General features: G+C 40.8%; 1 protein-coding gene and 1 long non-coding RNA gene across 4 annotated transcripts in view; both read left to right on the forward strand.

Annotated features, from left to right (window-relative positions):
• The window catches only part of LOC144020187 (sodium/potassium/calcium exchanger 3-like), a 91,471-nt gene that overhangs the window by 18,345 nt on the left and 50,596 nt on the right, over window positions 1-22,530 (forward strand). For all 3 annotated transcript variants that reach the window (XM_077523395.1, XM_077523394.1, XM_077523393.1), the window contains exon 3: window positions 14,763-14,879. In XM_077523395.1, coding sequence (XP_077379521.1) covers window positions 14,763-14,879 — 117 coding nt within the window. The remainder of the gene's footprint in view (window positions 1-14,762; window positions 14,880-22,530) is intronic.
• Window positions 4,320-5,719, forward strand: LOC144021001 (uncharacterized). The gene is made up of 3 exons (XR_013284027.1): window positions 4,320-4,509; window positions 5,207-5,450; window positions 5,551-5,719. It is a non-coding gene; the product is annotated as an uncharacterized LOC144021001 (long non-coding RNA).

Below are 22,530 nucleotides of genomic sequence, written 5' to 3' on the forward strand. Positions count from 1 at the left end.
TGTTGTGATTCATCCAACAGATGAAGTCATCAGTCTCGGCAAATATATCCAATTTGTGTTGAATTTAACAAGCACAAATATCACACAAAATACCTTTGTAACTAACTTGAGACAAGGTCGTTATGTTATTATTCATACTTTTTATGAGATTTGTGTTTGGTTAACCGTGAGATTTTTCCCAATGTAAAATAAGTACATTGGCTCAACAAAGGTTGGAAAACATTGTCAAGTTATTAAATACTGTTCAGTAGGGGTGTCACGATTCGCCAACTCCACGATTCGATTTAAATTTCGATTTTGGGGTCACGATTCGATTTTTTTTTCGATTTTTTTTTTTTTTTTTTTTTCTCCGCTCCCCCACTTTATAACACAGAGGCATATGCTTCTGTAGGCTAAGGCTAGTCTATGATCATTGGTTCTATTCATTGTACAGTAAATCTTATTTCAAAAGATCGGCTACATATAGGTGATGCAATTTCCATATTATTTTTGTGTAAATTTATGTAATATATGATAATTGACATTAGGCAGGAATGATCAAATTCAAAGAATTTATTTACAATATAAAGTTAACCGTCTTGTTCTTACTGAAGTGTAAAATAAAAAATAAAAAAACAAAAACAAAAAGTCACAGTGGGTGCCTGCCATCTATTGACTGTTTTTGGTTACAACAGTGTGCTGTGCGTTCCTCTTAAAATAATGTGCAATGTGCAACAACAACAAAAAATATATTGTATCCAAAGTCATGGAACAAATACAGCCTGAACAAACTATATCCCAACATTTACAGTTGCTGGGCATACTGTAGCGTGGTTCAAGTACACTAATTAAATGTTTGAATCCAGCGTTTTCCAAGGCTGCAGGTCTGCTGCTATAAATAGACCTATGGATCTGGCGTTTCGCGCGAGCTGAAGTGTGTGGAAGTTTCACTGTAAATGAGGATGAAATAGTTGGTTGGACCGTTGTTTTCCCACTTCTAGTTGAATTTGATAAATCTAAATCTTTGTGATGCCTGCGTAAATGTCCCGTCATGTTTGTCGTGTTTCCCGTGGCCGAGTACAGTACGCGCACATAGCATATCTTGCAACTGTGGTCTTTTTATCGACAACGTGAACGTTGTCGACATAACTCACCGGGAACGCAAAATGTTTCCAAACTGGTGACGAGAGAAGCGGGAGCGGCTTGAAGCACCATTGCTGTGTCTGTCCGCGCTTGCCATCATGACTGCAGGAGAAGTCAGCTAACCCCGGGTTTTCACTGACTGCGGTTGCGGTGCGGTGCGTCTTGACTGCGTGCTCCGGACGGGTCAATTTTTTTGTCAATCCACACCGGCTCCGCACAGCTGCGGTCCGGCAGCTCCGTCGCCGCCCACTTCCCAACGTATCTCGCGGGACCGTGCGCGCGCGATCATGTGGCATTTCACAACGACAAACATACAGAAAGTCTGTGCTTCTTCTGCTATGAGATTCCATGCAGCATCTTTTTTTTGGTTGTCCTTGTAAAGTATATTAATAACGAGAGTCGGGTCAGTGCGTGCTCAAGGCGAGCGCCACTCTTTATTTCTGTCTTCCGCGTCCGGCTGCCGCTCAGTACGGCAAGCGAGACGGGCACAACAAGCAATCGCGAACATCAAACTCACAATACATTACAGTCTTTATAAAAAGGAAGTGCCGTGTCATATATTATTTTGTGGTTTTCCACCTCCAATTTATTAAACCTCTCCGCGTCCATGTTCGCTGGTGTCTAAACCGTGAATGAGCACATGGCCCGGCGACGCCCACGTCACGTTCTGCTGATAAGCTTGCGAAATAGGAGCTGGCGAGTGTTTTTTTCTGAAAGGTAACCGGAAATTTATTTTGAAACTGCCTCTGTCTTCCTGTCCCGCTCGATGTGTTTTGTGCTAGCTTGCCATTTGCCGGAGGCCAACCGCTGCGGCGTCCGGCAAAAATAGAAAATAGGTCTATCCTTGCGGAAGGCTTGCGGCACGCCGGCGGGGGGGGGGCATCGAATCGAGTGTCCTCTCTTCTATTTCGATGCTCGAAATCGTGACGTAATTTCGATCGATTTCGATAAAAATTCGAAATCGTGACACCCTTACTGTTCAGGTATTATACAAGTATGATGCACATAAATGGATGTGTTTGTACGAACGTAGAGAGTTGTAACCTCTCCAATGTGCGGTTCTAATGAATGGAAAATGACTTCAGGAGGTTGTTCCACATTATCAAGCAAGTTTTTATGCATAATGGAGGAAAAGTATCTTTCCATTTATAAAGAGTTGAAAAATCTAATGCCCTGCAAGAGAAATAGAAAAAAAAAAAGGAAATCATTGCATTGTAAAATGATTTGTGTGTCACTCTGAAAACAAAACGGTTAATTTAAGAGAAAGGTGTATTAAGGAATGTTTCTGTAAGGCAAATGTATTATATTACGAGAGGAGCTGTTATAAGCAAGCGATTAATCGAAGCTGCTTCTTTGGAGTCCCAAGAACTTGTCAATGCAGTATCCTGTTGACAGTGCATTAAAAAATACATGAAGACTAAATTCCAAACAGTTGTACTCACTGTAATGCAATGGTCGTCATTTCCCAACGAGTTGCAACCTCAGCAAGGAGCTGGTGTTGTGATTTTTTGGCTAGAGTAATGTGTGGGGAGATAATGGGGTATATGCCATGGAGGAGGCGGGACTTCCGGGTTTCACACATCAGATTTGTTTCCGGTCCCTGTATGTGGCGTGAGGGCCGCGTCCCAGTACTTGTGCTTCGACCTTTGTGCCCCTCAGTTGTGCGCTCCCATCGACGTGTGCTAGTGTGTAGTGTCTGTCTCAGTTGTCTGAAACATTTCAATGAGCTGAGAGTCCCTGGGCAGGAGCGCGTGGTTGGGGGGGTGCAGAGGTGGGGGTGCAAGTGTTGGAACACGACCAGCAGTGTTGTGTGAAACCCGGATGTCGTAAGTCCGTGGCATCTACCCCATAGGCCCCATTGGACCAGGATCATGTGGGGAGGGATAATAGGCCCCGTTCGGCCTGCTACACACCAAGCAACACAACCAAACGCTACTGAACTGGACAATCGCGGGAAAAAAACACACACACATAATTTTGGGGTGTGGGATGGCGGGGCTTCGACAGCTTACAGCATGCGCTGAAAACTAACATTGACAGGGAAGGACGCTAATGCGCGCTGACGTTGATACCTAATTTGGGAATCTGATGAAATTCAGGAATAGCCACCATGTCCCCTTTGCAAGTATTACAGAAAACACACCACTTCAAATGACAAATGGCACTTTATTTATATAGCGCTTTACATTTTGACTGCCCATTCACCTACTGATGATGCAGTATCAGGAGGAATTGGGGGTTCAGCATCTTGCTCAAGGATACTTCGACGTGGTCACAATGGCATGTGATCGAACCCACAACCTCTGGGTTGGGAGACGACCCCCACACCATTGAGCCACACCGCCCTCTTCAAGTCCGTTGTTTTGTAACAAGCTCATTTGTAGCTGAATTTTACCCATTAGTAGAAATTGTTTTAAGTTCAGGTTTGATAACACACACATCTAAGTATTTTACATGTGGACTTACTGAGATCCCGGATACAAGCGGCCGAAATGAGTTTCCTCAGCAGGGTGTCCGGTCTCTCCCTTAGAGATAGGGTGAGAAGCTCGGTCATCCGGGAGGGACTCAGAGTCGAGCCGCTGCTCCTCCACGTTGAGAGGAGCCAGCTGAGGTGGCTCGGGTATCTGGTTCGGATGACTTCTGGACGCCTCCCTGGGGCATGTCCCACCGGCAGGAGGCCCCGGGGACGACCCAGGACATGCTGGAGAGACTATGTCTCTCGGCTGGCCTGGGAACGCCTTGGGATCCCGCCGGCGGAGCTGGTTGAAGTGGCTGGGGAGAGGGAGGTCTGGGTTTCCCTCCTAAAGCTGCTGCCCCCGCGACCCAACCTCGGATAAGCGGTAGTAAATGGATGGATGGATGGACTTACTGTCATATATTCTGTTAAAGGTACACTCAGTATTATACAGTGGCATCTAGTGGTGAAACAATAAATCATTCGGAAAAAAAAACTCAATTGTTTGTGTTAGTAGTATGTAAAAAGATATGTTGTATCGCATAAACGTACTTTTTTTTAAATATAACGGTTAGTCTAGAAATCGCAAATTATCTTACATGTCCGGGCCGCGGCTTCTAGTGTCCGCCATATTTCGGCGCCATCTTTCTGCTACGGGTGCCGTCAACGACAAATTTCAGCGCTCCATTTCTTAACGCGTTTTTGGAACGCCTTTGCAGACGCACTTCCGGTTTGTATGGCAACCGCATGTACACGAAGAAGAAGAGTTTCCGGTCCCCGAAGAGAGCATTATCATTGCTTTGGGAATTTATTTTATTTCAGCGTGACAAAACAAGAGTTTATATTGTAGCCGCATTTGCCAGATGGAGAGAAATGAGGAACAGACTAGGTTTGGGACGTGCCGGTGCCTTCGACTGCTTTCTACTTGACCGGTAAGTAAGAGTACATTTGTGTTTACGTTTTGAGAGCGAGAGAAAAAGTATACTCCGTACTAATTAATACGATGTTCGTACCTTTGTTTTACGATCACTGTACCTGTTGATTAGCAACTCCGCACCACTCGAACGATTTCGTTATGAAGCTACTTGCTTTGAAAAAAAAAAAAAGATTCCCGCTGGCACGTTATATTTAGAGTAAATGCGCAAGTTATTGTGTAATGTAATGTAACTGTGATTTCGGAGGTATATTTGCCCATAACTTTAATGGAGAATCTAAAGCATACTGTATTAGTGGAGGAGTTGAAAATTATTTTCGTTGTGGTTGGTGAAAATAGTGTTCTCGAAATTAATTTTCGGCAGGGAATAACTTTCTGGACTTAAATGCTGGCTGTACCGTAAGCACTGCTAGAGTCTGAACTCTCTCACTCAAGTGTGTACTGGTCCATTGTGTAATTGGGTGCACAAGAATTTACAGGCTGCTACGTTTTCCACGGAAACTCGACAAGCAAGCAGCCTTTGCATATTCTATGCAGTCAAGTTACTTTTATCTAGCTAATACAATGTTTTGGGCCCAAAAACTAAAGATCTTACCTCTATTTTGGGGGCTTTGTTGGAAAGTTGGTGACATATAGTAGTATCATCAATTATTTTATTTTATTTTATAATTTTGTTTTTGTTTGTGTCACACTAGATCAACAGCCAAACTTGAGGGCTTCCAGAACCATATTCTGATGTATACAAGCATTCATGCACCGTTTAAATACATCACCGACCTGCAAGACAAAAAAATATCAACGGGAGAGTCAGCAGCCAAATTGGAATGCTCCGAATGAGGACACTTGAATGGAGGACCCCAGAAGGCTTCGGTGTTGTACCACCAGTATCTCCACCTACCATATCTGAGCTGCAACAAACTGAAGTCAGCCGACGTCTTGGTATGTCATTTACATATGGACGGTATTACACACTACATGAACTTTTTGTGTGAAGCAATACGGAATGGTCACATGTACAAGCGCCACTTGTTTTACACAGGACCTGCTGACCAGGTGTCTGAAGCCATGGAGTGACTCCTCCCTCACTTTCCTCAGCAAGCCTTTGAAGAATATGATATCATCGTTGGTGGGAACATGCCCTCACTCCATAACATGTACTTGTGCAGTCAAGGAGCATGTCAAACTTAATAAAACCAGCAAACATTGAAGTGACTTCATTATTACTGCAGTCTGTTCACACAATCAATGGACAAGCCTTCCTTAATTTTGCCCCAATAACATCATAGAGTAGGCGAAAAGTAGTGTTACAGATCATACTATGTGTTCGGGAGAGTTTGAGGAATGTTGCAATGTTAATGGGGGACAATGTCAGCACACACACACACACACAAAAAAAAAAAACCCATCATGGTATTGAGGTAATCAGATATTTTAGCTGTGTACAACACATACCTGCTCTGTAACACTACTTTTGGCCCAAACCTGTATGTCTATTTTCCATATTTTGAAATGCACAGCATATTTGTAAATTTCTGGAACAACTGCAATTCATGTAGCTCATTATATTCTAACAGCATTTTTTTTTTTTTTTTTTAGTTAATATGTTCATTTCATGTAGACTTTTATTTTACTTTATTTTATTTATTCATTTTCATGTACTGTACCTTACATTCATTGGCCAATGAAGAATTCCTTGTCATTGCAAGCATTTATAATAATTCTCCAGGCTTTTGATGTTTTACATTTCTAGTCATGTAAAATAGTGTTAGGTTAGGTGTCGAATGAACACTGCATGTTGACGCCAAAGGAAATAGTATTTTTTAGTTATTCAAAATGTACAAATTAACACACAACAACAATATACAAGTTATACAAACTACAACAACAAGTGTCAGACATGGACTAATTATATGCCAGGTAAAAAAACCTTTGTATTGTCCTCGAGGATCTGGGAAAGTGTCACTTATTTCCCACAAGTCACCAAGGTGCTGCAGTCTGGGATCCAGGTACAGGAAATCATGGTGGTGCTGATGTGCCAGCAATGTGTCAAAAAGTATTTCTTGGTGTCAGTCTATCAGCTGGACTTGGATATCTTCATGTTCCTCCATGGTCATTTCCTGTACGAGTCTCTGCAAGAAGGTAACAATTGTATGTCAGATGAGGTACCAAACAATGAACTGAAAGTCACTGAGCCAATGAAGTACATAATTATATGAGCAAGACTATTTGTGAAAGCCATGTAAATTCCTGCACATCGAAGTACAAGGAAGCTGTTGTATCTTCAATCAAAACTAATTAAGTTGCTTAGTGATATTTATTAGGTAAAATTGTTCAACATGGTGACAAATCGATATCTGAGTAAAGGATTTCAAATGTTTTTGTAAGCAGCACTTTTCTGAGTGGTTAGTAGCAACAAGACACGGGGGGAATTACGAGTCTGAGTTGCAGATGTGTAGTTCAGTTCACACCATTATTTTGTACGATATACTAAACAAATCTGCAAACGATATAATCTAAATACCACATATTCCAAGCAAAGGTATGTTTTGAGCCATTCACATGCATGCTCGAATGGATTATTTTTCAATGCTGACATAATTGTACGTTACATGACACCGCGTTCTCTTTCCTCGTCGTCTCCCTCGCCCCCTCCTCGCCCTCTTTGGGATGGTCCAAATGTCTATAAAACATATAACATAACTGTGTGTTCTCTGTTGCATGGTTTAGTTGCACTAACAAATATGAACATAGATAGCCATTAGCATTAGCTGACGTACAGTACTTCCTAACAATGCCACAAAAATATTAATTCTGAAATTAAATGACTAAATCACAAATATTAGGGATCTGTACAGTATGTCTAACAAATGCAATTCACTTACGTCATCACTCGAGGGAATACCAGAAGTTGTTTGCGTTCTTTTCCGGTGAAATTGGTGGTAGGCTGTTGAAGTAGGGTCTCTCTGGGACGCCGTAGTTCGTGTGCTTAAAATCATTGCATTATCTTGTTTGACCGATAGATGGCGGTCGTGAGCTACACACTGGGGCTTTAAGTTCCCAAACTATACAAGTTTCATATTATACAAATTTACTAAGGATTTGACTCCCATATGCAATAATGACAAATACCATATAAAAAAAGATACACATCTCAGTGAGTACTCACTCATTGTAGCTTTGTTCTTGGTAGGTAATGCTAATACTAGCCTAAGCAAGTTCATTTCTAAGGTCCGCTGGCGTCCACGTTTGCAAACTCCCTTTACTCTGTTAAGTGCATTGCGGCCAACTGGGATGGAATCTGGGTCAGTTATTGCACACTTTGATGGTGTAAAACCGTATTAATAGTCCTCACGGCAATTGCTGGATGGTTTAGCTTGCATGCTACTTGGAGGAGTCTTGCTCTATGTTGATAACATAGAGACCGCCTTGTCTAGTTGCTGATGCCTATGTTGCATCTTGCGTGGTTTTGGCACCAATAAATTCATAAGAAATCTTTTATTTCTTTAGCGATTATGACACATGATTATTGTTTTGTTACTAACATCAGACATGTGACGATATAACATAGACCATCGCGGGACTCCTTGTTCAACATGGCAGCCACTCAGACTAAAGAGCTCACATATCACAAGTGCCAATCACATTCATGTGCACTTCAGTGACCGGTCGGAAAACACATTCTCTGACAACGTAACAGATGGTAATTCAATGTGGCTCATTTCAAGAGCACGTCTCGTTTGAAATCCGTTGATGTCAAACTGTCAAAATGCACCCGTGCTAAACAGTACCATGTAAAGAAAACGCCATTTCCTGTGACGTCATGCCATTTGATCAGAGTCCGCAAATTAGAATATGTGTTAATTTGCCATGCCCACTCGAGTGAATGACCGAATTACCACCCAATTGTGCACAGCTCCAGTTGCCACCCTGCAAGCTACCTATTTGATTGGAAGTTTTTTGTAATCAACTGAACTAAGGAAGGAACATATCATTCATTCTTATTATTACTTGGAGTGATTCCATTCAGTACATTTACTGAAAAGATGTTTGTTTGAGGAATCGTCCAAAACAACTCTTGAGAATTTCTACAAGGGAATCCCTGATATCTTCCATCTGACGTATTTTGTTAACAACCCTGCCATAAACTCCTACGTTGACGGTGGCTTTTTCACCACATACTTGAAACCACAAGCATCAAACAGTTGCACAAGTCCATCTAATATTTCCTGATCGGTACGGTTTGCCCCCAAATGAGTTAGTCCAAGAAAATCTGAGCCTTACATCCTTGGCTAAAAGCAGGCTAGTGGCTTATATTTGTGCTAAAAATGTTAGATGTGCAAGGGCGCAGTGCCACACTTGAATCTGATGTGCTAATTAATATTTTCAGTAGATATGCACATCTACGAGCCACTTATGTGCACCCCTGCTCTGATTATAATAATACAAAGAGAGGAAACAGGAGAGAAATGTGAGTGTTGTGGATATTTGAGAGGGTGTTGAGTGTAAAAATTGACGATTTTGTGTCCTCTCAAGCTCCTCTTCCACATGGGGTTCCACAGGGGTCAATTCTTGGCCCTCTTTTATTTGCTCTCTATTTATTACCTCTTGGTTCTGTTTTTAGAAAACATGGTATTTTATTTCATTTTTATGCTGATGACTGTCAGATCTATTTTCCCCTGGCCCAGAACACTACAATACAACAACTCACTGACTGTCTAAATGATATTAAATCCTGGCTTTCTTTTAATTTCTTGAGTCTGAATGACGAAAAGACTGAAGTGATGTTGTTTGGACCAAGTAGCTCTTCCTCTGCTAGTGTGGACCTTGGTCCACTAGCACCTTATCTCAGGGACTGTGTCATGAATTTGGGTGTTAAGTTTGACCCTGATTTTAAATTTGAGAAGCAGATTAGTTCTGTTGTACAGAAAAGTTTTTTTATCAGCTTCGCCAGATAGCTAAGGTGAAACCAATTTTATCAAGACTGGACTTGGAAAGATTGATTCATGCTTTTATTACAACTCGTCTTGATTATTGTAATTCTTTGTATGTAGGCATTAGCAAGACTGCTCTTGCCCGTCTGCAACTTATACAAAACTCTGCTGCTCGTCTGCTTACTCAGACACGTAGACGTGAGCATATTACTCCTATCTTAGCATCACTGCATTGGCTCCCTGTGCACTATCGAATTAATTTTAAGCTTCTGTTGTTTGTTTTTAAATGTTTGAATAATCTTGCACCTCCCTATTTATCTGAGTTGCTTCACCATTATAGCCCACCCCGATTACTAAGATCAGCTGACCAGTTGCTTCTGGTAGTTCCGAAAACAAGGCGGAAGCTTAGGGGTGACAGAGCGTTCGCGACTGCTGCTCCCAGGTTGTGGAATCAATTACCACTGTATGTTAGACAGGCCACTTCACTCCTGGTTTTTAAATCACGTTTAAAAGCATACTATTTTTCTCTGGCCTTCAGCACATAGTATTACTGATATTTACAAGCAGTAAACTGGCATGAATCTGTTTATATTATTTTATGTGTTTTGTGATTTCTAAGTATGTTTTTTATATCTTATCTGGTTTTATTTTCTTATTTTATGTGCAGCACTTTGGTTCCCTTGTGGATTTTTAAATGTGCTATACAAATAAAGTTGATTGATTGATTGATTGATTGTTGGCAATGATTCATTGACTCCACTCATGCGTTTTGGCAACATTCTCCACGCCTTGCCTTTTTAACCATGTGAAATTCAAAATTTTGTTAAGTGTTATTGTAAAACACTATTACAACAAAATCAAAGACTCACAAGACATGATTAAACCCAATGAAGAGGTGTTAGAATGTATGGACGAGAATGAGAAGGCTTTGGTAATTCTCGTCTATTAAACCCACCAAAATAATTCTATTCAGCTTGAAGACAAACACACTTAACATATTAGAAACGTTTCATAATTAACTGCACATCATTAACTCTTTTCCTCCGAAAAAGTAGAACATTCTATTTTAAAACTCATTCACTGCCTTTGACAAGTATACTTGTCAATTGTATTTTTTAGAGCGGTGCTAAATGGGGGCGAATCTGATTATGCTCCACTGTAAATATCAAACTTGGAAACAACTTTACTGATGCCCAACCACCGGTTGATGACATCATTGCCCCATTTTATACCAAATAAACACAGTTTCAGAGTCCATGGGAGAAATGGCTGTATTTTGGCAAATCTAAATTTTTCTACTGTCAATTATAAAAGAACGGGACGGGGCAAAAAGTAGGGAGTCTATTCTGTTATTTGGTCGATTTGGTTTATATATAATTATTGAATGTAATATCACGTGAGTATTGAAAATTTTAAAATTTTCTAAAATGACTGGCAGTGAATGAGTTAAATATTGCCATTGTCCCAAAAATGTATTTATACAGTTTTTTTTATTATTATTATTAATATGCTAGAACATAAAGAAGGTTTTGATGCAGCCTCTGACCTGAAGAGGTCGTTAAAGCAATGGTAGTTATTACAAAAAACGGCCAGCAGGTGGCAGCAGAGTATAAGAGATCAACCAGGGCCATGTTGCAAGAAGCTGTTTCCCCTGTGTTTTAAACATCATAATGAAACTTAGCTATATTCTAATGCTAATTGTTGCAGAACGGAAAAAGATGGAAATATACTCACCCCCCCCCCCCCCCCCCCTCCCGATGAAAGAAGAGACACTAATCTTTCTTTTTGTAGGTTCCATGCTTTTAGTTCCATGCTTTTATAGCAACAAAATTCTGTGGGCCTTGCAAAATCAGTCAAAATCAGGTAAAACAGCTGGGAGCGAAGTGGGTTCTTTCAGTGAAAATTTTTGAGAGTGAATCAGTTAAAAGCTCTATGGCACAATATAAACAACTGCAAACACACTTTGCTGCACCTCTTGTATGACGAGATACCACGTTGCGTCTTTTAAGTATAAAGAGCAGCAATTCTTGCCTTATGAAATTGAATTCATTTCCTTGTGCAAACCAGTAACATAATTTTTGTCGCAAAAGCTCTGATGCGGTTCCCTGAAAAGGACTTAGCATTGGTATGTATCGTCGCTGGTGGGTACTAGAAACCTCGTATGTTCAAATATGGTTAATTTATTTTTTATTTTTTCACATATTGATTCTATTGGTCAGTCTCCATGTTGGCTGTTATTTTTACACATTATTAACTAATTTAAAGTGTTCAAAATAGCTTAAGAACAAATATATTACATCTCCCGAACCGTTGTAACAGTTGTAACAACTGTTGTAACAGTCTTTCTCACTTTGCGGGAACTGTGTGTATTATGTTGCCTCAAAATTGAAAGTCTCTATGCTATTAACATAATAAGTGAAAACAATTACATTAAAGATTTTCAAAGTAGTTGGTAAAAATTAGGGCTGGGTATTACCGCCAACCTCACGATACGATACGTATCACAATACAGGGCCACGATACGATACGTATCGCGATACATATATATCCCACATAAGACACATTTTATTTTATTTTTTTTTTAAAAACAAAATATAGGAAAATTGGTACACTGAGACACGTGCCATGTTAAGTTTATAAATAAATAAATGTTGACATTCTTCCTCTGCTTTGATTTTTCTCAGCAAGACACAGTGTCCAATCACTGTTGAGCTATTTTTGCATTAATTGAAGGCAATTAACTTCAAAGACGCTGCTGGTTTTTATTTTTTAGGTAAAATGGAAGCTGCAAAGGCAAACGTGAACTGCCGATTTAAAGTTAACGAGCAATATCGATTCTGACGCCTGCGTATCGATACGTGTATTGTGATGAGGCCCACAACGATATATTGCCGTATCGATTTTTTGAGCACACCCCTAGTAAAAATGGATCGTTGTTATGTTTGAGTGCAGAAGGAACTGGTCACCATGAAGGTACACAGTATGCGTGTACAGATGAATTTCCACCCAGTAAACTGCTTAGTCAGCTTCTCATTTTTCTATTGTACCACTCATCGTGCTAAGACCTTTGAGCAGGGTTACCCAAGTCCGTGCCGCGAGAGCCCCTATAAACCCTGTTTTCCATGTTTCTCTCCACCAACACACCTGATTCATGATCAGGGTCGTTATCAGGTTTCTGCAGTGCTTGAGCTGATGAGCTGATCATTGGATTCATCAGCTGCGTTGCAGGAGAAAGACATGGAAAACAGGCTGCATAGAGGCTCTCAAGGACCGGACTTGGGCACCTCAGCCATTGGGAGTTTGGGAAGATGATGTAACCACAGTTGTTTGGTGCTTTTGTGAAGCATAAAGGCTTTTTGTCCAGTCTGGGGAGACTTCAGACTTTGACGTTGATGGCTGGCACTGGTGATTGACATTGACCATTTTAATTAGTGACTTCATACAAACTCTGCAAAGTTTGTTTGTTTTAGCATATTAAATTATCTATTGAACATGATTTGGGGGTAGTGTTGTGTACGTGTATGTGTATGGGAGAGCAATGTAAGGTATTTTACCAACTTGACCTTCAGTTTGTGTACACTCATGTGATGTGACATGGCATTTTTGATTGGCCCTTACATCGATTTTGCAATTCCAAATGACAGCTGAAGAAGTTGCTGAGAGTTGGCCACTCATTAAACTCGTTGCAGTAGCCCGCACAATTCACAACAGTTCAGTACGGCCATATTGCTCTGTGTGGGGCAGGGCATAATACTGGCATAAGATGCCTGAAGTACAGTAGTTTATAACTGAACCTTTCCTAATATGGTATTAAAAAATACATAAAAATAACAAGAGTACCTAACACTATACTGTGCTGTGCTCTCTGCTGTCAAATAATTTTCACGCGTCAATGCATGAGCTTGGCATGGGGCGATACTAGATTCTGATGATATACATATTGGTATGGTATTAAAATTAGAGCTCTAAATAAAACAAATAAAAACAGGATGTGAGATATTCTGCATCTCGTGTACATGTTTGTTCGGGCTGCGTTTTGCCGCCAACCTCACGATACGATACAGGGGTCACGATACGATACGTATCGTGGTATATTACATTAATTTTCTTGCATTTTATAATACCAGTCATATGTATAGCTAAAGGTTTTGTTTATTATGCTGACTGACAAAAATATTTTTCTTAGCAGTTCTTCTGGTTTACCACCAAGCAGCATGCCTGGTCCAAATGTGTACGCACTACAGAGCAGGGACCAGTTTTCACAGAGACACCAGGAAAATTTATTAATAGGCATGAGCCGGTATGAGAAAAAATATCAAAGTATTAAAATTACAGCTCTAAGATGCGCTTATTTGAAATAAAAACAGCATTTTTCTTTTTGTGTAACACATTCTATTTCGTTTTTAAACAAAATGTACAAAAATTGGTACATTAAGGACACGTGCCATGTTAAGTTTATAAGTAAATAAATGTTGATATTCTTCCTCTGCTTTCAATTTTCTTAGCAAGACACAGTGTCCAATCACTGGTGAGCTATTTTTTGCATTAATTGAAGGCAATTAACTTCAAAGATGCTGCTGTTTTTTGTTTTGTTTTGTTTTTTAGGTACAATGCAAGCTGCAAAGACAAACGTTAACAGTCTATTTAAAGTTAACAAGCAATATCGATTACTCGTATCGACGCCTGCGTATCGATACGAGTATTGTAATGAGGCCCGCAACGATATATTGCCGTATCGATTTTTTGAGCACACCCCTAATGGTTGTGCTAATTGCCTGTCGTGTTTTTAGAATCTGAGCCCTGTTTTGTATTTCGTGTTTAAGCAATCGTAGAAAACTGTCGTTCTGCTTAGTAAGTCATGGTGGCCCTTTTAATTCAGGGTGCTTGGTCTCCAAGTGGAGAAGCAGTTTGGAAGGCTTCACTACCTTGCTAGAGAGCCGTTTTCCGCATATTACGCACAGAGGCTTTGGTATGTAGGAATCACCTACCGCAATAAATTCATATTTCACGTAAGCCTTCTGGTATATCAAAAGCTTGTTCAGACTCAGATAATACATGAGACGAGAATGATAAATTAAGTGTTTATAAATAAAGTGTTTAAATAAAAAGATAAAGATAAATAAAGTGTTTCTCATGCGGTACGTGACCCGGTGGTTGGTGACCACTGCTAATGTGTAAGGGCTGTGTGCATATAGTCCAATGGACTTAATTCAATCACAGTCATTGTTTATTTGAAGACACCATGTTGTACACACACAAACATCTTGCCCTTTTCTTCAGTAGTAGGCTCATTTTACTATGATTCATTCATATTGTTCAGGTTCTGACCGCAGTACCAGTCAGCAGGAGAGATGGGAGGGAAGAAGAAAGCTACTGCAGACAATGGACAACAGCAGCACAGTGGAAATGGACATAGAAAAGAATTGCACTTCTCCAGGTAAGATCCATGACACACTAAAACTAGAATTCACATCACAGATCTAGAAAATGGAAGAGACAGAGGCAAGCAAATGTTCGTCACACATGAATTTGTGAACTTCGTCCATGTCTTGCTATTTGAGATAGGGCCCGACCGATTAACCGCCCGCCGATTATAATCGGCCAATGATTGGCCTTCAAACATTGGCCAATTGGGCCAAATGACCGATTATTTCCCCCTTAAAACGTTATCGAAGAAAACTGAAGTTTACGACGTGAAAGCATTTTGCTTTTGTAGCATTAGCAACTAGTATGTGTAGCGTATGTTATTCTGTTGTACCTAAGCGTCCTTGAAGCTGTTTAATGACACCACAGTTGGAGTTAACTGTAAAACTAACCACACAACGTAAAGAATTACTTTCACTGTATATTGAAGTACAAAACATGCTTCGTTTCTAAAACATTGCTAGCCTAGAACGAACAGCAAGTTAGCTAATGCTAACAGGAAGACAGGAGTTTTTCCTTCAAATAACGAATACCCACACACAAATGTTGTGGGAACACATACACACAGATGATAACACCACGCAAAGGCACAAATTCTTCCCAATGTGTGAGAAAAAAAAGAAAAAAAAGTTATTTTAATAGAATTCAATCGCAACCTTCTTCTGTACTCACTTTAAGTGTGTACGCCATGGATGCATGGCACCACACTGCCCCCAAGAGGCCAAAACGCACAGGAACAGTCAAGTTATCTTGATTTATATAGCACTTTCAAACAGCCTTAGCTGTCACTATTTGAATTATATACATTTTAAATTAATAATTGGCAGATTAATCTGTAATCTGTATTTTTTTCTGCCAAAAATCGGTATCGGCATCGGCCTCAAAAAGTGCATATTGGTCGGGCCCTAATTTTAGATGAAAATAATTCAATCAATCTTGTCATAATTGATGTGTATAATACATGATGGGGTGAGATAATGGTGCTAAAGATCACACTGAAAATTTTATTTTTTACCTTGAGCAGAGGACTTTTGGGGCCTCAGAGAGAAATGCTATTGTCATTAAACAAATTGGTCACCATCGCTCTCCCTCACATTCTCAAGGTCAGTTATAAAAGAAACAGGTGCTAAGTTCAACTTATTTTCACTCCCCTTCTTATTAAAGCTGTAACTGCTCTTTGATCTCTGCTAATTTTAAAGCACATATAGAATCTCTGGTGGCTTCCTGCCCTTAAATACCCTCTTGAGAACTGCAGGACATTTATTGCGACCCGTCTTGCTTCTGTTCTTGTCAAATAAAATGGGGCATTGCAGCGAATTACTGCGTAACGCTTCACCTTCCATTTAAAATTGTATCGAAATTAGGAGGAGAGAGGTTAAAGGGATCGTTCGGCTTTTTTGACTTGAATCTCTATTTCATCCTCACCTCCAGTAGGGCTGGGTATTGCCGCCAACCTCATGATACGATACGTATAACGATACAGGGGTCACGATACACGATACGATGTATCCCAATACGTGATCTTCAGGCGATACGTATCCCGATATATTACAATAATTTACTTTCATAACAGTCATATGTATACCTAAAGGATATGTTTGTTATGCTGACTGACAAAAATATTTTTGTTAGCAGCTCTTGTGGTTTACCACTAAGCAGCATGCCTGGTTTAAATGTGCACGCACTGCAGAGCAAGGAGCAGCTTTCACAGACACACCAGGAAAATGTATTAATATGCATGAGCCGATATGAGCAAAAATATCAAAGTATTAAAATTACAGCTCTAAAATGTGCTTATTTGAAATATTTGGGGAAATAAAAACAGCATTCTTTTTCATGTAACACATTCTATTTTGTTTTTAAACAAAATATACGAAAATTGGTACATTATGACACATGCCATGTTAAGTTTAGAAGTAAATAAATGTTGATATTCCTCCTCTGCTTTCATTTTTCTTAGCAAGACAGTGTCCAATCACTGGTGAGCATTAATTGCATTAATTGAAGGGAGTTAACTTCAAAGATGCTGCTGGTTTTTATTTTTTAGGTACAATGCAAGCTTCAAAGGCAAACGTTAACTGCCTACTTAAAGTTAATGAGCAATATCGATTCTGACGCCTGAGTATCGATACGTGTATTGTAATGAGGCTCGCAACGATATATTGCCATATCGATTTTTTGAGCACATCCCTAACCTCCAGTGTGTGCGATCAGCACTGACTTACCCCTGACAACGTTCTGTGACACGAGTTCTGGTTCGGTTTTGCTCGAGAGGAAAATAGTCCGGTAAGCTGGTTGTCGTCAAGCAAATAAAACCTTTTTCCTCTGAAAACAATTTGTGTTCAAAAGAATGATACATTTGCATCACAAAACTCTCTCCTGAAAAAAAAGTCAGACTCCATTACCGCCTGGCACTATTTTTCTGGTCGTATCACTGCACGGCGTGCTGCATACAGCTGATAGACGTGCACTAATCTACAAGTTGTCTTTTCAAAGGCCGAAGGCGCGACTATTAGCTGTCTGCAGCGCGTCAATCACGCTGCTCCGCGTTGGCATCGCGGCTGCTTCACAAGCAGTCCTTGTACGGGGGAATAGTCCTGGATATCTTTACTTTACACACAACTTAAAGTTACGGTGTGTTTAATTCTTCTTATTATTTTCTTTTTTAATCATAGACCGACAAACGTGATAAATATGACACAAATTCAATGACTGGTAACACAAAGAGATATGACAAGGATTAGCGTCCTTGTAACGTCATTAACTATGCCACGCAATGCATTCTGAGAACAATATATATGGAAAACTGAAAAACAGGTAGATTTAACGCGTCCAGGACTCCGTTCCATTTGCATTTATATTATTTTTTGGAACAATATGATTACAGTTGAGCTCCATAATTTAGGGCTGGCACACAAATAGCGAAAATCTGCGTATGATTGACAACAATCGTTTTTAAGTTATATACCGTTATTTTACCGATGCGGCCCACTTGGTAATATATTTTCCTCCATGCGGCCCCTGAGCTAACATGAGTTTGACACCCCTGGTTTAGTGTGTGAATGTCGTAATTTGAATTAAAAGTAGAAATTGATTCATTAGGAAAGAGATCCCCAAAATATCTCTGTTTGGATTACAATTCGCCGGTATCCCGACCGAGGACAGCATGCTTCTGCATGGTAGTTTTAACTGTTCTGTTCACTTATGTGCTGAATGTGTATTTCGACTTTTTTTTTTTGGTTGCTACGACCATCCATTATCAGAACCGCTTATCCTCACAACATTTATTTAAACCATTTGTGAATGGAGTTTGAGGTGAAGAAATCCCGGTTGTTTTTTTTATTAAACAGATTGCCAAGACATGGCTCTAGCTAGCAGCTAGGCTAAAAACACGCCCCCTAGTTACGATGCACAGTGTCAAATAATTGCTTATTTTCATACACCTTTTATAATTATTATTATTATTTTACCTTTGTGCTCCTGGGAAATGAAAATAGAGACTTCAACGAGGCTACTTTTGGAGAAATCTCAAAATCGACATATTCGACCTCCTGCTCTGTTTTCCTCAATTATGCCGAAGCGGGTCACATGTATCATATAAGGTTTATTTGGTTTTATGTTAAAAGTATCTAGAAAAAAAGTAAATGATAATTCGTTATGTAAAAAAGTACATAAATTTTAGGTTAGTCTTGAAATATTTTGGTGGATGCACGTTGGCTGCACTTGGTCCTTTCTTTCAGTTTTGAACCGAAACACATTTAAAAGGCAAAGGTTTATGTAGGCATCCAATGGAGCTCTATATGTACTCCCATACATGTGCTTTTAACAGGGATCTTTCACTGGATGAACACTGTAGTCCTCCTTGATTTGATGATTTGTTCTGCTCAGCTCCAACGCAAAACTCCATTTTAGGAGAGGGGGCTGGGATGACTTAATTGGGGCTTTCCTATGAGGAATGTGGTGGTTGTGCACGTGCCTGTGGCTGCAAGTTGAACTGTTTGCAGGAGCTCCTCGTTAAGAATCTTACTGATTGATGGGAGGATGGTCCCATTGTTTGCAGTGTTTTTGTGTATGTAGGTTTGCACAGTTTTGCTGTATTATGTGCTTGTTTCACTCCTTGCGGGAAGACAAACAGCTCCATTTGCACATTTGATGAATTAATCAGAATAGATTACCAGTCATACCTTTATAATTCATCCCTTCCCCCGACGTCTCATAGACGTGCATATATTTATGAGCAGCTACAGAGAATGTGCAAATTGTATTTAAACATTTTAACTCTGAAAAAAAGACACTTGGTAGTACAGTACTTTCAACCAAGTCAATGCCTATTTGAGTCCTCCTCATTGTTGAAATAAAGACAAACTGAACTGATCCAGCTGCAGCAAACCAAAAATGCCGTCTGTATTTCGTTATTTCAGAAAGTGGTGAGTGAAGGTGTGTTAATTGGTGATGCCAACGTGCAACGTTGCAGACAGACTTATACCTACATCGGAAACCAATGCTGATGTCGACTGAATGCCAACCTGCCATTTTTTGGATGACTAACTGACTTACTTACTCCTAAATGACAACATCGTGGAGCTGGTGGAGGTTTGAGTCGAGTGCATCCATCTTATTCGAGGATGCCACAGAGATGCTCAATAGGGTTTAGATCTGGAAACAAGTTTGGCCATCCCACACATTTCCCCTCAGCTTCTTTAGCAAGGCAGTGGTTGTGTTTATGGTCATTATCATGTTGGAATTAAGCCCTGCAGCCCAACCTCCAAAGGAAAGGGATCATGCTTTGCGTCAGTATGTCTAACTACATGTTGGCTTCCTCCAGTAATTGTACATTGTTACGAATTGAGAGTAGAATTTACAAGAAATTACTGGCAAAATGGTTGCCTGCTATTTCTTGTAAAATCTCATTTAATTACTGTGACAATCTATTACAGTATATGACTATATTTACTTTTTTTTTCAAGGAAAGGCAATTCACTGTAAGTTTACAATTCTAGTTTACAACTGATTCTAATTTACAGGAATTTACTATTAGTTGCCACCAAATTCCTGTGAATAAATAATACAGTATGTCGTAAAATCCATCCATCCAACCTCTTAACTGCTTATTCGTCAAAAGGGTTGCGGGGGTGATGGAGCCTATCCCATCTGGCTTAGGGCAGCGGGTGGGGTACACCCGGAACTGGTTGCCAGCCAATCACAGGGCACACAACCATCCACACCTAGGGACAATTCAGAGCGATCAATTAACCTGCCATGCATGTCTTTGGAATGTGGGAGGAGACCAGAGCACCTGGAAAAAAAACACAGAGGCATGGGGAGAACATGCAAACTCCTCCCTGACCAAATCTCACACACTCAGCACTGGGAGGCGGACTTTCACCATGCCACCCAGCATGTCCTGGGTCGTCCCTGGGGCCTTACGCCGGTGGCACATGCCTGGAACACCTCTCCAGGAGGAATCTGAACCAGATGCCCAAGCCACCTCAGCTGGCTCCTCTCAACGCAGGAGGAGGAGCAGCGGCTCGACTCAGAGTCCCTCCCGGATGACCGAGCTTCTCACCCTATCTCTAAGGGAGAGGTAGGGCTGCGGGCTGCGGAGGAAACTCAATTCGGCCGCTTGTATCCGGGATCTCGTTCTTTCGGTCATGACCCACAGCACGTGACCATAGGTGAGGGTTGGAACGTAGATCGACCGGTAAATCGAGAGCATCGCCTTTTGGCTCAGCTCTTTCTTCACCACGGACCGATACAGAGTCTGCATCACTGCAGACGCTGCACCGATCCACCAGTCGATCTCCCGCTCCATCCTGCCCTCACTCGTGAACAAGACCCCAAGATACTTGAACTCCTCCACTTTGGGCAGGATCTCATCCCCGACCCGGAGAGGACACGCCACCCTTTTCCGACTGAGGACCATGGTCTCGGATTTGGAGGTGCTGATCCTCATCAAACCGCTTCACACTCTGCTGCAAACCGATCCAGTGAGAGTTGGAGATCCCGGCTTGATGAAGCCAAGAGCACCACATCATCTGCAAAGAACAGAGATGCAATGCGGAGCCCACCAAACCGGACCCCCTCAACTGCGCCTAGAAATTCTACAGAAATTTGTTACAGTGTACCAATGACAGCAGCAACCTTGCAGCCCCAGACCATGACGCTCCCACCAAATACGACACACGTCGTTTTGCATCACAGATGCCTGATATTATCTGAACCAAAGAAGTTTATTTTGGCCTCATCTGGACATGGTTGTCCGTAGTCCACTCCGTAGTCTCTCAAACTGTTTGTGGGCTTTCTTGTGTTTCATCTTTTGAAGAGGCTTTCTTTCAGTATGTGGCTTTTAGCGTTTTAGATTGAAAGTTGCACTCTAAAGTAGTAAATTTGTGGCCTAGCCGCTTAACTCAGTACATGTGGAGGAAGTTCCCCCTCTTTGCTACAGCATTACTCTTTGTGCTCTGGCACACATAAATAGGGCATAATATTCAGGTCAGGCTTAAGGAAAAAATATTCCGCTATTCATCCTATACAATCAAATTTTGACTGCTTGTTATATTTGTATAAGTTTTCCAACAAGTTGTTTTCATTTTATTGGATAATAAAATTAGCACGGTGACCGAATGGTACACATTAACAGCCTGTGTTTATACAAAACTCTCTAGCTCAACATATCAGGCCTCAATGGTCATGCGCAATAGCAAAAGCAAAAAAAAAAAAAAACAGCACCAAGGCAGATCAATAAGGATTTTACATCTAGCAGTGTACTCAGTGGCAATTGTTCATGGAGATGGATTAAATGCGAGCATGCTAAAAGTTGGTGTAAATTAACTCACAAGCAAGAGAGTAATGTGAGTATAAAATTTGATAAAGGCAGACTGATAAACTTCTTTTCTTTTTTTTTTTTTTAAAAGAGTTCAGAATTGTTCATTTGGTAGTCTTACCGATTCAACGTCTTATCATCATTGCTCTTTTTTTTTTTTTTGTGTATGTGTGCGTGCGTTTGCGTGCGTTTGCGTGTGTGCGTTTGCGTGCGTGCGTGCGTGTGCGTGCAAATACGTATAAATTTATACTCATTAATTCACCTAAAACCTTATAAATATCCCATTACCCTTCGCCTTAACCAGGTACTTCAGAATCTTGCCAGAGTTGTGAGGTTCAAATGGTCCAACAAATTAGCGAGATCTCAAGAGACCAGAGGAAAAAATTAAAGAGAGGAAGGAGGGAAGGATCGATGAGGCAGAGTGAGATCCATAGAAGCCAGTACATCCAATCCATCAAAGTGAAATCCAGCACCAACCAAACCCCTCCTGCGTGGTTACAAAACCAGAGTCTTATGCCAACCCCAGAAACCTCAAACTTCCAATAAATTGAGATCAGATGAGCTCAGGTGACCAGAGGAAAAACTAAAGAGAGGAAGGAGGGAAGGATAGATAAAGCAAAGTGAGATCCACAGACACCAGCACCCACTGATTCAAGGGGCTGTGGGAGGGAGAGGCAAATTCTGTTTGAGTTTCAGTAGATGCTGGTGCGATGGATCTGGCATGCATAAGGACCACCACCAAAGAAAGAAGCCGTCAACCGCGGTCCAGCAAAGCGAGCAACGCCCCCCCCAACCTCCGGAATCCCCAGGCCGCGGCAGCACCAAGGCCACCCCCAAGCCA

Source organism: Festucalex cinctus, chromosome 6, assembly GCF_051991245.1.
Source record: "Festucalex cinctus isolate MCC-2025b chromosome 6, RoL_Fcin_1.0, whole genome shotgun sequence".
Taxonomy (NCBI): Eukaryota; Metazoa; Chordata; class Actinopteri; order Syngnathiformes; family Syngnathidae; genus Festucalex; species Festucalex cinctus.